At 45.4% G+C, this 16556-nt stretch overlaps 1 protein-coding gene across 6 annotated transcripts in view; it reads right to left on the bottom strand.

Annotated features, from left to right (window-relative positions):
- Positions 1-16556, bottom strand: part of LOC119556403 (teneurin-a) — a 256048-nt gene that overhangs the window by 26557 nt on the left and 212935 nt on the right. For all 6 annotated transcript variants that reach the window (XM_037868580.1, XM_037868582.1, XM_037868583.1 and 3 more), the window contains one exon: positions 5873-5992. In XM_037868580.1, the coding sequence (XP_037724508.1) occupies positions 5873-5992 (120 nt within the window). The remainder of the gene's footprint in view (positions 1-5872; positions 5993-16556) is intronic.

Genomic DNA, 16556 nt, shown 5'->3' with positions numbered 1-16556 from the left:
CCTCAGCCCACACTGGAGCAGCGTACAGCAACTGCGACTTGACAACAGTCGCGAGGAGCCTGCGTCTGTCCTGCTTCGGTCCCCTGGTATTCAGCAGGATCCTGCAGAGCGATCCTGTGGTTTCGCTTGCCTTCTTGTTTACGAACTCCAGGTGTTCGCGGTAGGAAAGGCGGGTGTCCAGCATGACTCCCAGGTACCTTATGGCACGCTGAGAAGTTATCGTTGACCCTCCGATCTGAATATGCGCCGACTCCACTGCTTTCCTGCTTGAAATCAGCACCGCCTCAGTTTTATGTGAGGCCAGCTCTAGGCCCGCCACTGCGAGCCACTCCTCCACTGCTCGAATTGCGCAGTTTGCAGCTGCTTCCACGGCCGCAACTTCCTTGGCCACCACAACCAACGCGACATCATCCGCAAAGCCCACAATGTCGGTGCTGCTTGGCAGTGGGAGCTTCAAAACACCGTCATACATCGTGTTCCAAAGCAGAGGGCCCAGTACCGAGCCTTGAGGAACACCGGCTGTCACCTCGTAAGTCCTGGGGCCCACAGAGGTATCTAGGACCAGCTCCCTTTTGCTGAGGTAGCTGTGCACTACATTCAGCAGGTAATCCGGGATGTTGAAGGACCGTAGTGCCTCCAGTGTCCTCCCCCAATCGGCTGTGTTGAACGCGTTCCGTATGTCCAGCGTGACCACTAGACAATACTTCTTCGTCCCACCTGTCCATCTGGTACCCGCGATGGCTTTAGCAGCAATATTGGTGACCCTCTCTATCGCGTCCAGTGTAGATTTCCCTTTACGGAAACCGTACTGGTTTGAAGACAGTCCACCGGCAACCTCCATAGCAGCGTTAAGCCTTGTTGCAATGACCTTTTCGAAGACCTTGCCTATAGTGTCCAGCAGGCAGATGGGTCTATAGGAAGAAGCTTCGCCCGCTGGTTTCCCTGGCTTCGGCAGGAGCAGAAGTTTTTGGCGCTTCCACCTGTCGGGGAAGGTCCCTTCCAGCATGCACGTGTTGTAGAGCGATGCTACCACGCCCGGATGGAGGGATAGCAGGGTCTTCACTGCCCTGTTCGGGACCAAATCCGGCCCGGGTGCCTTCCTGCTCTTCAGGTTCCTTGCCGCAGACAATAGTTCCGTCTCCGTGACCGGACATATCTGGCTCCCAATTTGTCTCGTCCATCGGGGGATGCAATGGCGGCGACCCTCTGGAAACAGCACTTGGACAATGCCTTCCAGGACCGCTGGGTCAGTAGGCGACCTGTTGCCGGCACTCACTCGCTTGACCACCGTCTTGTAGGCTCTTCCCCATGGGTCGTTTTCCAGCTCGTCACAGAGCTTGAGGTAGCTCTCCCTCTTGCTGTCCCGAATCGCCAGTTTGAGTGCCTTCTTTGCACTCTTAAAGCTAGAGTTGCAGGCAGAAAGGTTTGCGGTGCCTCTCGCCCTTTGGACTAACCTCCTGGCTCGAAGGCAGGTCCTGCGCAAGCTAGCGATTTCCTCGCTCCACCAGTACACTGGCGCGTGGTGCTTCCGAAAGGTCTTACGCTGCTGCATGCTTTGGTCACAGGCTTCCTCCAGTCTGGCTGCCAATTTGTTCGCTGCTACATCTGCCGAGTCCAGCTCAGATACAGCCAATCCCTCCAGTGCGCTGGCGAAGGTCTGTGTCCTAAAGGTGTCCTGGCGGTAGGCTTTTCTTGGCCCGGACATCGGCTGGCTTTGGCACGGTGGACCGCCAACTGTCAGCAGGATGGCCTCATGGTCGCTGGCCGTGAACACCTCGCCTATCCTCCAGCGTGTGCTACGGGATAACGAGCTGCTCGCGAACGATAGGTCGATGATTGAACCGGCCCCAGCTCTGTTGAAGGTGTGCTGGGAGCCCTCGTTCAACAGGACGATGTCCAGAGACGCAATTGCTTCAAGGATGGTGCGCCCCCTGGCGTTGGTATAGAGGGAGCCCCATTCCTCGGCCCAGGCGTTAAAGTCGCCTCCGATCACCACGTTGCTCCTTCCTCTCAGGTCGCTGATCAGCTCGTCCATGATCCTGCTAAAGGACGTCAGTGATAGACTGGGGGCCAGGTAGCAGCTGTAGATCCATGTGCCGCCTACGTTCGCTCGGACAAATCCCTCTACTGCCCTCGTGTCCCGCATTGGTGGAACACTCACGCCGCAGAGCCACAGTGCAGCTTTGCCTGTGCGATCCGTGACCCAATCGCTGCTGCTTTCCACTCTGTAGGGCTCACTGAGTATCGCCACCTCAGAACCCAGCTCGCGCACCGTCTGCTTCAGGAGGTCCTGCGCGGCCCTACAATGGTTCAGATTTAGCTGAATCAATTGCATGACGGCCGAGGTCTCCCTGTCCCGCTGGATGTGGCTGGGCAGAGTCTGCTTCCTGCCTGGTGCCTGGTCTCCTTTCTTCCTGCCGCAGAGCAGAATAAACATGATGGCTCCTTGCTGCACTTGGCTGCCTTGTGCCCTTTTTCACCACATCTTATGCAGCAATCGCTCCTGTCCACTAGGCTCTTGCAGTTAACTGCAATATGCCCGGATTCCAAACATTTGAAACATCTTGGGGGGCCTGGTCTTTCCCGGATCCTGCAGATGGTCCATCCAATCCGCACCTCGCCACGATGGAGGACGGCTTTCCCCAGGGAGTAGGGCAAGCTGATCACAGCTAGCTGCGACTCCGCGTAGCCTCGACGCAGACTCCGAACTCTGATGCGCTCTGCGTCGATACCATACTGGCTCGCAATCGCAGCGCAGATTTCCTGCTCCGTCGCGATGGAGTCGATGTCTCTTATCTCAAGAACGAGCAGTTTGGTCTCGTCCGACATGGCTCGCACTGACGCTGCGTCGCCTAACACCCTCGCAATGCTCTCCTTCATGGCTTCTGCACTTTCTGCGCTGCCTTTGGCCACCTCGAGCAGTAGGTTGCCGTTCATGGTGCGGCGTACCTTGGATACACAGCTTCCCAAGTCCGACAGCTGTTTATCTTCCCTTCGAGTCACCATGGCTAACACCTCGCTGTACGATTTCCCGCTCGCCTGGACAACGACGGCGTCGGGTCTGGCGCGACGCGTGGCCCTCGGCTTTTTCTTGACCACCTCCCACTCAGCGACCGGAATTGCGGGGCTCACAGTCTTACTGGCGCCAGCGTGCGTCGCATCTCTCTCTTGTGGCCCTTTTGGCGGGTTCTTCCGGGTGCTCCTGGGAGCTTTGGCACTTTCCTGCTGCGTTGGGCGCGTGGATGGTGGGGCCACTTGAGCCGCGGGTCCTCCAGCCACAGTCGGCTGGCTTATCCTTCGCCAAGGCTCCGTTTGCGCTGCAGAATCTCTCCTCCAGACAGGCGTTGTCTGCTGTTCTTTGTCGGCGCTCTGCAGGCTTCGAGAGCATTTCGCGCACACAGTTGCAGCATCTTGCCCATTCACCCTGATACTGTCGTCCTTGCCGCCCTCTCTGTTCGCCTCTAGGATGTTCGTGTGAAGCGCCTTCATGCGCACGAACGTCTCCCTCGTGGCGACAGTTATGTGGCGCGCCGTCTTGTCCATCATCTTGGTGGATACCTCCTGCAGAAGCTTCCCCAGCTCCAAGAGATCCTCCAGGCAGGTTGCCTCGTGGGAGGCCTTGCTCCTTTTGGCCGGCGTTGTCCTCTGCGAGTTGGCTGGGCTCGCAGGATCACGCGTCCTCTTAGGGGTTTCCTTAGCTTCCTCGGAGTCTACGGTCAGCTCATCGACTTGTGTTGTCGAAGGTGCCGGCGAGCGTGCGAGCTTGCTACCCTTCTTAAATACCGCTGCAACTCCGTCGGTCCCATCTTCCCTCGGCTGGCGGGGAGATCTTACCACCACTGGTCTGCCCGCGAAAGGGTTTTCAGCCTCCTCCATCTCGGGCTACCCGGTTTGTTCGAGGGAGGCTCCCGCGCTGGCCACAGATTTCCCCTAGGCTTACGATGGGGGATATACCGCCCCTTTTCGGTCCCCAGTGCCCCTTTGATAGACACCGCCGCGGCGGAGGGGTTGGAATTTAGCCCGATCCTTGGCCTTCTGCCTTTTGCCGTCCCTGAATCCCGGTGCCAGAATTTGGAGAATTTCGAATATTCAAAATTCAAAAACTTTGGCTGGGCCCGCGTTTATGGCGTTTTCCAACACTATGTGCTGTTAGGCGCGGGGATCCGCGCTGTTAAGCTCCTACCCCGACGTTGTTCAACACTGTAAACAGCTGATTTTGTTGTTTGCAGTGATGAGGGAAAAAACGCGCGGGTGGCAGCTTGTGGATGCTGTGCGCGTGAGAGAGATTTCGAGGTGAAAGCCTCTCACTCGATGGGCGCGGGAGAGGATCCCCCCCCTGGCCCACGAACCGACAGCAGCCTCACCGGTCCAAGACTTGGGGATACGTTCGGAGGCCCCGCCGGAACAGTGCCCTGGTACGTACCTCTAGTCCCGGAGTGTCTCGCGCTATACACAGTACACTTTTTAGGTAACGACCGTCGCTACACTGACTTTAAACCGAGATAATTTCAGAGCGCACTCGACTATACAACCGTCTTGAGTTTTGTGTCCCTGTGCTTGTGTGTGTGTGTATGTGTGTGTGGTAAGTAAACACAAATAATCATCAGACAGTCGGAGTTTCGTCTGTCTGCTGCACAGATTTTGTTTGTGTTCCTCCGCTTGGCCATAATAAAATCAGGCAGACTCGGGTGCGAAATGTTTATTTAAATTGGCCAACACACACACACACACACACACCGACACTCACACACACATGGGAAAAAGAAAATGACAAAACAACAAGGACGGCAAACAATGTTGCTGATGGCAGCAAACGGAAATCCTTTTTACAGAAGGAAAAACAACTGGAAAAATATTTATATTAGATATATTGGATTGCCGGGCGGGCAGCAGCAGCAGCAGCAGCAGAAGGATCCGAGTCCTGCCATCCTTTTGCAGTTGAGAAAATATTCTGTCCTTGCATCTTTGATGGGCTCAATTAGAGCAAACGTTCTCGGAGCATTTGTGCTTAAAAAGCAATCCGAATGGAATGTCAAATAATTGAAACTAATGTCCTTTCTCTTTGAATTCCCGAGCCATCCAGCCATTGAGCCATTGAGCCACTCCTGCGGCTTCTGGCCAATTGTGGCCAGTCTGCTCTAATTATGCTAACCACTTGTGTAAACTTGGGGACAGCACCGTCGCAGGGATCCGAAGAAGTTGCCGCACATCAAAGCGAAAGATTTAATTAAAAATTTGATAACTTGCCCTCGCTGGCGTATCTTAGCCTTTTATTTTCTTCTTTTTTTTTTTTTTTGGTCTTTACTTTTGGCTGCGCAACTGTGCTTCTGGCCATCGGTGGATTCCATCAGCAGAATTTAATCAACGAAAAAAGCTAGCCCCGCGATGAAGGAACTCATCCATACGTAAGTAATTTGCATTTACCGAATATGGCGTGCACACACGAGTACAGTGGAGCATCGAGATGGGGGACTAATTGAAGGCGAAACTGTGCTCTTTAAAATTTACAGTATCTACAAGTTATGAAGATATATTTTCTAATATTTCAAAATATAATAAAAATAATCAAAGAACAGTAGTGGCTCGAAAAAATTGAGTTTAAATATCAGGAAGCGTTACGATTTTAATTTTTATTTCTAAACAGGGCCATTATGGAATTATTTTATGATTCTCTTTTTTTTCCTATTTGAATAGTAGAGGAAAAAATACATTTTTGGTATACACATCATATAAATGGGATTGGGTTCACTACCTCATAGTGATTTTTTTGCTTCCAATAACTCTTATCAAATTTAGATAGCTTTAATCGTGTATTATAACCTCGTTTGATGTTTTACTTGATGCTTTAAGATAATATAGGGGTTCTACTCACCATCCTCCTTGACGTGTCAGGGTGAATCCAAATCGGGAATCGCGATCCACGGAAACTCGGATGCCGACGATGCCCAGTCCTTGGGGAGTGATCACCTGACCTCGCATTACCGAAACGCGACTATGGGGTTTTCCAATCCAAAGAGTCCACGTCGAAGTTTTTGGTTTTTTTTTTTTTTTGGTAATTGTGGTTATTGCAAAAGACAAAAATATATATGTTAGTTACTTGGCAGTATTTGCGTTCGAGTTTTTGCTTTTCTTTAATTATTTTTTTTTTTTTTTGCTTTTGTCGGTTCTTTTCTTTTCTGTTGGTTTCTAATTTAGTTTAGTGGTTGAAATCATACGTTTTGAAAAGGTGAAGAAAACATTGAGCAATTGTCTGTATTGATGGAATGGGAAAACTGAAAAGCGACTCGATTGTTTTCTCAGCACTTGGCTCTATGGACAAACCGAAAAAATATATGCAATAATTTGAGGAAATATTTATATAAATATATATGTATATATATATAATATAGCTATGTTTCGTATGCATATGTTAGGTATTTGTATTTATCTAGGGGGTGTATGTATAAAGAAAGAGAGAGAGAGAGAGAGACGGAAAGAGCGAGCGAGCGAGACGGAGAATGTGATGGGATATGAGTTCCGAGAGTTTTGTCGCCAGGAATACGTTCTCTACTTTGTATCTGTATCTTAGTATCTGGTATCTTTGTGTATTGGTTTCTGCAACTGCAGTATATCCGTGTGTGTGTGTGTTCCTGGGGAATTCTTTGCAGGACAATCTCAAAGTGTTTGCCTGGCTTTGGGTAATTCAATTATTGGAACTGGGTGTGTGGATGTGTATCTTCGAGTGTGTGGAATGAATTGAATGAATGTCCAACAATGAGCTACGGAAAAAAGGGGGCAGGGGACGAGCAGGAAGAGGGGCTGGGTTTCCCCAGTTCGTACTTTTCCCGGGGTGCAAGTGCAAATGGCATTTGGCACGCAGCTTGTGGGGTGGGGAAAATGTGGGGCGGGGGATTGGGCGTTGGGGTATATTCAGGTCCCGACTTTGGAATGCCAATATATATCGAATCCTCCAGCATTTCTCAGCGAGTTCATCAGAATTTCAAGTTGGTTTCGGTATTAAATGTAAGCTGCGACCAAACGGGGGAAAAGCGGGGTAGTGCAACGATTGATGGTTTATCGATTGGTGGGTGAATGTTATCGAAGGTATTCGGCATAAGTTTCCTCCGGAGAGTTGAGCGTGAAAAGGGATTAAAATTAATCAACATTGTTACGAAGCAATCGTTTTATCGACTATTAAAGTCGATAAAAGGTACCCCTTGTATGTGTGTAATCATTACAAATTTCGTTTAATACTAAGTCATAAGTAATAGCCTGATAAAATAGATCGCCTATCGATAACTTTCCCCACCGATCTCAGCACCACCAACGCTCGGTAAAGGTATTCGAAAATGCATGCAATAATCAACAATTATTATTAGGAAAAAAAACTATTTTAAAATTCATTTCGATATATATAGCAATTGCTGCGATTCACTGCGATATTCGATAGATGCGGCTAACGGCTAACAAGGCCAAAACGATCAACTGAAAATCAAGAAAAGTGAAACCAACTGAAAAGCACAAAACTGCTGGAAATCAAAAAACATTTGACCCGATAACGAAAATCGATTGTCGTCCGGCATGGAAATGGGATACTTTCCACGGGTCGAAATGCAAACCGTGCTAGTTGCCCTTGCAGTGTCCTCTGGCGGTGCTTAACCCTCCACAGGCCCCACATCTATTGACGAGGGACGCAGCTGCGCGACCCAAAATCATTTTCATTTCCATTCACATTTCCATTTACATATAATGAGAAGAAACAATGGCAGCCCGCTTTCTTTGTCACTTTCTCCGCGACTGATGGGGATGGGGCGGAACACCGATATCCGATTTCAAGTTTGCCAATTTATTATGACAAAGGAGCACACAAAAAATTCGTTATATATTTTTAAGTAAATGGAAAACAGCAGGGGTCCCTGTGTCAGTGCTAGGAGTATTTCAAAAACATATATAAATTCTTCAGGGCAAGTTCTACAGAGCGCCAGACGCCCCTTGAAACAAAATGCCGCAGTGAGGCTTAAAAGGCAGGGGCGTGCGGAAAGGGGAGGTTCTCTTGTTTTTTTTTTTTTTTTGGGAAAGTTACCAAGGATATCGGAAACGAGCGCAATTGTTTGCACTAATTACTGCAGAGTTGGAGGTTTTCCACAGAGGTGGGGGTTTTTCTGCCCCCCTCAGCAGGTGCAGCCTCTCCCCCCCCACAGGCACACCATTTCAGAGTCCGTGGACTGCAGTTGGCCTCTTTTAACTTTTGTGCCAGCGCAAGTTCTCGAAAACATTTTCAAGTTTTCAAGTGTTGCAATTTCTCAGCCCCCCCGCCCCTGTAACCCCCCTTTTACTGTTGTTCCGCCCTCTCATCTTTCCCCACAACCCCCTTTTTATACTTCCTTCCCCTTTCCCAAGCAGACATAAACACATAATGTACAGTATTTGGGTCAGAGTTTTATGTGCCCAGTTGCATTTTTATTAGGAGTGAGCAGGGGTGTGGGTTCAGGGGGGTTTCAGGGGCAAAGGTCGCCAGGGAGGGGGCTGAGGCCCATTGGAATTCTTGGAGAGCAGCGCACTTCTTCACCGACTTCTAATTGCAATTGACCAAAGTCCGAGGTTCCGTGTCCAAAAGTCATGCCCAACTAGGTTTCCTTTTTTTCAACTGTGTGTGTGTGTGTGTGTCGACCACGCCTACTCCGCCCCCTACCTCCCAAAAGACGGATGTTCTACCCCACAGTTTCATTTTTCCTGCCTCAATTCGATGCAATGAAGCAACATTTTATTTGAAATCAAACCCAAGTTGCCCACTATGTGTTAGTATACATATAAAATTTATATATATATATATATATATATATTACGAGTCATTGAAGTGGTGAGTGCCATTGATTTTTATTCCGCATTTGATTCGTTTCGTTTCACATATTATTTATTTGATTTATTTGCACTGCAGCCGGGAAGGAACCTTTTTTGGTCCGCCCCTGTGTCTGCTGGCCAGGTAAATCACTCATACGCCACCGACACTCGAATGTTCTCAGCACATTTCGTTTTGTTTGCCCTGCTTCCTCTCGCTGCCATTCAATTCAATTCGGCTTGATTTGGTTATGAGAACACTTTTCACTTTGATTTTGTTGCCATCGAAATGGAAATGCTGCACTCGGTGTTGGAAAATTCCAGGGGGGAGGGGGAAAATCGCCTCAGCAGTCGCCTCAAGGGTCCGCATTACGTATACGCAACACTTGCCACCAAAAAGTGTTGGTGCGAAAATCGGTTGAGTGAATTTTCAAGTGCGCCAGCTGGCTTCTCTTTGGGTTTCTCAAATTTCGAAATTAATTAGAACAGGTCACACACAGGAATTAAGAAAGAAATATTTAAGTTCAAGGTTCATGACACAGTGATTTCTTGTTAAATAATGATTTTGGCTAACACAAGTTTTCTTTCTTTATTATAATTGTATCTTAAATCATTAAAAAATATTTTCAATCTAAAAATTTTAGCTTAGGTCCGTATTATTTATTTGTATAGAACTAATTAAAAATGGTTAATTTAACCATTTTTCTAGAAGGGAACAACAGAATTAAATAGTTTGAATAGTTGGTTATTGAATAATTGAATATTGGGTTCATATTTATTAACTTAAAAATATATTTAATGTTCAGGACAAGGTTAAAATGTCTATGCTTCAAGCATTAATAATTATTTCCAAAGTTAAGGTAATCATATAGGTAAAACATCTACTGATGTCCCAACAATTACTTATATAGTAAGCTTTGCTTAGGATGCATTTCTGATTTAAAATATTGTGCTAAAGAACTCTCAAGCTATATATAAAGTGATTTTAATCCCATAAATTGTAAAAGCTCAATCAACCAGTGAGTCAGCGAATTCGAGGACATTCTTTTCAATCAGCTAAGCGTAATCATTATTATCAGCAAAGGCCACTCAAAATTATGAGGCAATAAAGGCATTTAGCCAAAGGAAATGGATAAGCCAGACTGAAAGAGATCGAAATATATATATATAGATATCTATATAAAGAAGGCAAGGCAATCTCGCTCGATGAAGTGAAAGCAATGCCACAAAAATGTTCTAATCTCAAAAGATGCGCGCCCTCTGCACCGGGTTTTCCCCACTTTCCCGCCCCATCGCCACCCACCGACTAATCGCCCTTGCAGCGAATGAGCAACAAAAGCAGGCGAAATGGGGTGGCATCCCAGAAGGCTAGAGTGGACCAAAAACCAGGAGACGGCATTGTCGCCACTGCACCTTTTGTGTCAAAAGTGCACTTCCATTATTAGCGCATTGTGTGGGCGCGAGGGGTGGAAAACCCAGGGGGAGGGCTGGCTGGAAAATATGAGAGGCCAAGGCATAAAGGAAGTGCATTTAATTTCTTTTCTTTTTGATACTTTTTTTTGTACCCCTTTTTAGATGGGTGGGGGGTGGTGGAGTAGGGAAAACTCCCTGACAGACAGCGAGATTTTCCGAGTGGGTGGGGGGTGGATTTTTGTGGCCATTCATAAAGCGGCTGGCTGCCATTCATTTGCACCCCACCACCACCACCCACCTTTTGCTAACTTGGCTTACCATGGCACACAAAGTGGCGACGTCGTCTTGCCATCATAAAAATTGAGCACGACTTAGTTGACTTTTGTGCATACAAAAGGACGTAAAACCCCCTTACACCCCCCAAACCTCACACACACACACCGAGAGAAAAAGGATATAATTTTAATTTGGCTTTATTTTCATGACGCCCACGAGGATGCAGCTTCTGAGGAAGCTGGCAAGAAAAACAAAACCAGGACTGCAGGCGATTCGGTTTCGGTTCGGTTTGGTTTGGTTCAGTGGGTGGTTCTAGGGTGGTTCCTGGGGTGGCCCACTCACTGCGGTGGCCCGCTTTATGTTCATTTAGCCTGAAACAGTTTTTGAAACATTTTTCAAGCGAAAACCCTGGGCCACACTTTTCTTTTACGCTTTTGTAACCACGATAAATGTGCTTTATGTAGCGAGCTGCCAGAGATGAGACCATTTTGCACCACCAGGGCCACCTGGGGGTTAAGAGGAGGCGTCTGTTTGTGTGTTTGGCCTGCCTGATGAAATGTTTCCTGCACTTTCGCCATTTCTTTTGCTCGCCCCTGTTTGCATCTTGCATCTTTTTCATTACACCAAGAAAAAGGGCTAAAAAGGACAAAGACGAAAGGAGAAAGAAAGTAGCGAGCGAAAAGAAGGGACAAAAAGAGTGGCTTAGGCGGGAAAACCCCCGACAATGGACACATTTCAATTGCTTTTTTGTTAAAAAAAAACTGAAAGAAGTGAGCCTAAAACTTTAATGATTCATTGTTTTTTTAATTACTGCAGTTTTGAGTTGTGGAAATTTAATTATCTTAACAACTTACACTAACCAATTCAATGTTTGTTTATATATATATTAGTTATAAGATTAACACTAATAAGATTAAAGGTTCAAAGATTTAAATGTAATCCCTTAAGAAATAATTCTATAGATTGTATTAAATTTTTAAAGTATTACAAACTTAGGTTGGCATACAATTTGTATTTATTTAAAAAAGCATACTATTTTTCCCCGGGTGAAGAATCAAATCAAAAAGTGGTATTAATATTTTCAACCATCAAAACCATGAGTTAACCTTCCTTTTTGATATATATTAAAAAGTTCCCCTGCTACCAATATTATTTTTCAAATATTTCAAACTGCAACTAAATACTTTTTAGCTTTTCCCATAGTACGAAGATGACTGCTAAAAAAACGTTCTTACACATTTTAAATAAATAGCAGCTGCAGGGTGATTCTTCGGAAAATTGCAAGGGGTGTGTGGGTGTGTGGGTGTGCGAGTGTGTGGATAAGGTGTGGACTGGAGAGTTGGTGCTGAAATAGGGACACACACATACACACAAAGGCCGGGGCGTGTATAGAAAAGTTTGAATAGCATTTTTAGGTTTGCCATTTACCAACACACAGACACCGTCCGATAGGAGAGCAAAGAAAACCTTTAGTAGCGTGTAATTTGCACTTTGTAAATTTGCATAAAAGCTGCACACAAACAGCAGGGAAACCTGGGGGGGGGGGGGGGGGTAACTGGCATAAGTCCAAGATAGAGACGATATGTAAATGCCATGCCATGTGTCGTCGCTTTAAGTAAGCAACTCGGGCAAAATTAGGGGGTGGTGGGTGGTTAGGGGTGGTGCGGAAAACCCGCCTGCATAAAATGCCATTCATTGGCTCCAACATTTCCATTTAGTTTCGGGGTTTTTCCTTCCATTTCGTTCAGTTTTTTTCATTACAGATTAGCTGGCGCCACCTGGCGGCTAATGCTGCCAGCTCACCAACACAGGTGCACCGGTAAACTCTCTCACACACACACACACACTTGCCGGAAAAGCATATCTACGCTTTCCACATTTTGGCTGTTCAATTTGATGCACACAAAACAAATTTCATTTGGCAGCATTTCACTGGGAAATTCCCTGGTCACCGGGAAAAGCGGAAGGTGAGGTGGGGTTCCGGAAAATCCAGTGGTTGGGTGAAAAACCCAGAGTGGGGCAGGGTAGCAGTAGATTGCATGACACTTTTGTCCCTAAGAAGATTACAATTGCCACCTTTTGCCACCTGGCTTTAAAGGCAATGCAATGGAAATGGTTCGAATGTTTTTCCCATTCGAAAAAAACTAGGGCCAGATAAACAAAAAGGGGTTAAGGAAAATGTTCACTTAGGGGGTTTTGCACTCGGAAAAAAACAGAATTTGGAATATAAACTCCAAAAATATATATCTTCTATATAGGTACGTAATGCTCTATTTTTATTTCACCCTTTTTAATTCTTCAAAAAATAACCATTAGAGCAGAGGTAGTTATTATTATAAAGTTGGATCAAGTTGTATTTATAGATATATCATTATGCTGCGGTTTTTTAAACATTAATAACTTAATGGGATGTATATATTTTTGAAAAATAAAGGAAACCCAACTATGAGATTACTAAGTATCTGAAATCCTAACAAAAATCCCCCACAATATTATTGATTTTTTCTCCCTGTAGAAATAATCCCGCGCTATCGAGGTTAATAAAATATTTCCAAGAATTGCCTGCAACTCCCTTAGTTTTCTATTCCAAGGGATGGGGCTGCCCCTATTCATTCCATTTCCGCTCAAAATCATTCAGGACCCAAAGGGGGCGGGGTTTCTCTATGGGTTGGGGTCCTGGTTCGGTATCGCCTTCATTTTATACCGCAATCAAAACAGTTTTCATCAACTTTTGCCGCAATGGCCGCATGCAACCAGCGCCACCCACTCATTGCTCATGTCGCCGCCACAATGGAACACGGCTTATACATTTTATAGTTATATGAAGCCATTACAGTGGTCTGTCCGTACAACAAACGCCCATTTTGCCATCGGTGGACTGGAGTGGCACGAAGCCCAGTTTTGTAGCTCTGTTGCAGTTTGCACTTCACTTAAATGCGCCGCACGACGACAGCCAAAAGAGTAACAAAAATGTAAGCTCACCACCACCACCGCCACCCATTCCGCCCCCTCAATGGAAACTTATGACCATGGTTGGGGGTTTTCAGGCGGATTTTCAGGGGGTTTTTCAGCTGCCCCGCCGCAGGCCATTAACAATTTTGTGCTGATGTCGAATTAGCGAGCAGAGCAGCAACTGCAATTGCAACTGGCTTTATATCGGCGGCACACAAAAACACATAAATATATCTAATCTCACATAAAAGTAATTACTTTCAGCTGCCGTTGTGTTGCGCTATCGAAAAATATTAAATTATATTGAGTGCACACAGGACGACACGGGCTATGGGCTATGGGCTATGGGATATGCGATATGCGATATGGATACGGATACCCGACTACGGATCCCGAGGATTGTGGAAGCCGTCGACCGCAGACCATAACTATGGCCAACTACTACTACTACCCCCCCAAATGTTTCCTTTTGGCCCGTCGTCGACATATTTGCTTTTTGCCACATTTTTTGTGCGACTGCAGCGAAAATTCCGCGAATTTCTCGTCGCGTTTTTTCCCCATTTTCCCTTTGGATGCCAAGAAAAAACGAAAAAAAAAAAAAAAATTAAAGGCAGAATGGCAGGGAGGAGCTCGTGGATATATGGACTTTGGCATAAAGTTGGCAGCGATCAAGCGATGTACACATATAGGGCTTATGCGAATATATGTGCAACATATGAATTCAGAATATTTACAAAGGACCTGCTGGGTAAAAAAGGAATTTCTGTGAAATTAACTGGAAAGCATTATCGGGGTAGTCTGATATTCCGGCTTTCCGTGAAATATTTTATACAATCGTATTAATCCATTAAATACCACATTCGATCTTTTAAAAAGATGTTCTATAGAATATTTAGTGATTAAATCTAATTGATATGTAAATGTTTAGCTATTCACATGGGTAAGGGATTTAAGCTTCAGATATGCTGTACTTCCTATAAATATTTTTAAACTTCTATGAAAATGTTCTTTAGAATTTTATTTGAATAAATCTAATCCATATACAAATTTTTATGGTTAAATGATTAGAGCTTGATTTTTTTTTAATATTACCATATTAGATTCTTCATTAACTACCACATACCATCTTAACCACCTGAAGTGCATTCCTCGTTCGCATTTTTCTTATCTTCCACATACTCATTCTGTTTTCGTTCTTCTACTGGGCTTTTTGTTCGTTTGGCCAGTTGTGTTTTGGCCATTTCTATTGGCCACATTGACCATAACAGGCTGTTGGCCGAAAGCGGGTTAACTATCCTTCCACTTCCCCTTAACCCTTTTTTGCACTCTTTTTTTCGCTATCACATACACCGCTTGCTCGAACCGTTTGAAACTTATATGGGTATTAATTTTGGTTTATGTGCAACTTGTACGCTGTAAATTCCTTCCTTTTTCTAGAGTGGATTTTTCTCGTTTTTTACCCTTTGAGGCGAGCGGATGGCGATAAGAGGAGCGCCACCAGCACAATAACAATTCCGGTAAAGCCATAGTCCAGGCAATGGCCCCGTTGATAAGACCAGAAAAACGCAACAAGGACAACTGCGACTGCCTGTGAAAACATTCGGACTGGCGCCTTTTTAATTTATATATATCCACAATATCTGCATTCGAATGCACGGCAACAGCAGAAGCGAAAGGCAAACAAATATATGTGCCACACATTCAGGATGTATCTCTTCCCATAAGTCTTGGCAACTTGAAGTGAAAAAACTGAGCGGAGCCACAAAATATATGGCAGATTGAGAAGGGTCAGGGATGTGAGATTCCCCAGAAAATATCCTTGAAATAACGGAGGTTTTTGGTGGTCAAACAACAAGAATTTGATAGTAAGTAATATCATTGGTTTGAGAGTACAAAAGTTCATTCCACAAAAATATCTTAAAGCAGTTTTAGGAACATCCAGGTATTATTGGTTTATTTTGTTCTACCTATATACCTATTTAAATTGTAATTTTAAAATCCTATTTTATGGAATTTATATTATAAATTATATTTCAATGTCATTAAAGATACTGAAAACTTTTCGAGAGGTAATGTCACAAATAGTGTGCTAGAAAATGCTTAGTTAGTTATATTTAAAGGATTTATTGTTTACAAATAGTTTAAAAATTGTAAGACCCATAAAGGTGTATTGCTTTCAATAAATATAAATAACTAACTTAGTTTTTACAATATTATAACATACAACATTTAAGAACTGGGAATCATATATTGATTTGGTGAGATATATACAAAATCCTCGCTTGGAAAAGATGTATTAGGTTTTCTGTTTTCTCGCCATCTAATCTATTTGTACCTACATTCCAACATCCTCGGCAGCATTAGCATTTCCCTGTTTTAGAACACAAGATCAAGGATCAACTGCTTACGACACTTGACAGCCAACAGGAGCCGCAAAATAGCAGCTTAGCAGCGCAGTGGGAAATGGGGAGGCCGCCGAGCAACTGGCAGCGACAACCCTGCACCACTCTAAGCCACCCTGGACCACCCTAAACCACCCTGAACCACCCTAAACCACCTCCTCCGAACCGCCGACTTTCTCCAGCAGCCACTTGATGACTGCCAGCAAGTTGACACTAATCAGTTTAGCTTTAGCCCGACGCAGACAACTTGATTTGCATACACAAATGTGCAGGGGCGTCGTTCCAAGGGGGTAAGGGCTGGTGGGGAAAACCACTTAGGCGGGCAACTAGCCACACCTAAACAGGCCGTCAGTCAGCGAGGCATTTGGGATGAGAAACAAAAAAAAAAAGGCGGGGGTTTTCCTTGGCCTAACCCGCGCTTAAGGCCCCTTTTCGGCCCCCTCTTAACCCGCTTCTTGGCTCCTTTTTACCCCTTTTTTCTTTTGCTTGCACAACCCCCACAAAATGGCAGCCAAAACAGGAAGTAATCTATAGTCGCTCCGCCATTGTTTATTGTTTAATTTTTAGTCAACGTTGTTGCTGCTGTTGCTCAACTTTTGACTCCGGCCAAGTCTCCGTTCTGGTTATGCCTGCTTCCGGTTTGTCCTTCGTCCTTCGTCCTTGGTCCTACGCCCACCCACCCAACTTCTTGTATTA

This window comes from Drosophila subpulchrella, chromosome X (genome assembly GCF_014743375.2).
Source record: "Drosophila subpulchrella strain 33 F10 #4 breed RU33 chromosome X, RU_Dsub_v1.1 Primary Assembly, whole genome shotgun sequence".
NCBI lineage: Eukaryota > Metazoa > Arthropoda > Insecta > Diptera > Drosophilidae > Drosophila > Drosophila subpulchrella.
Note: the sequence above shows the minus strand (reverse complement) of the source record. Positions and strands in the feature narration are given on the sequence as shown.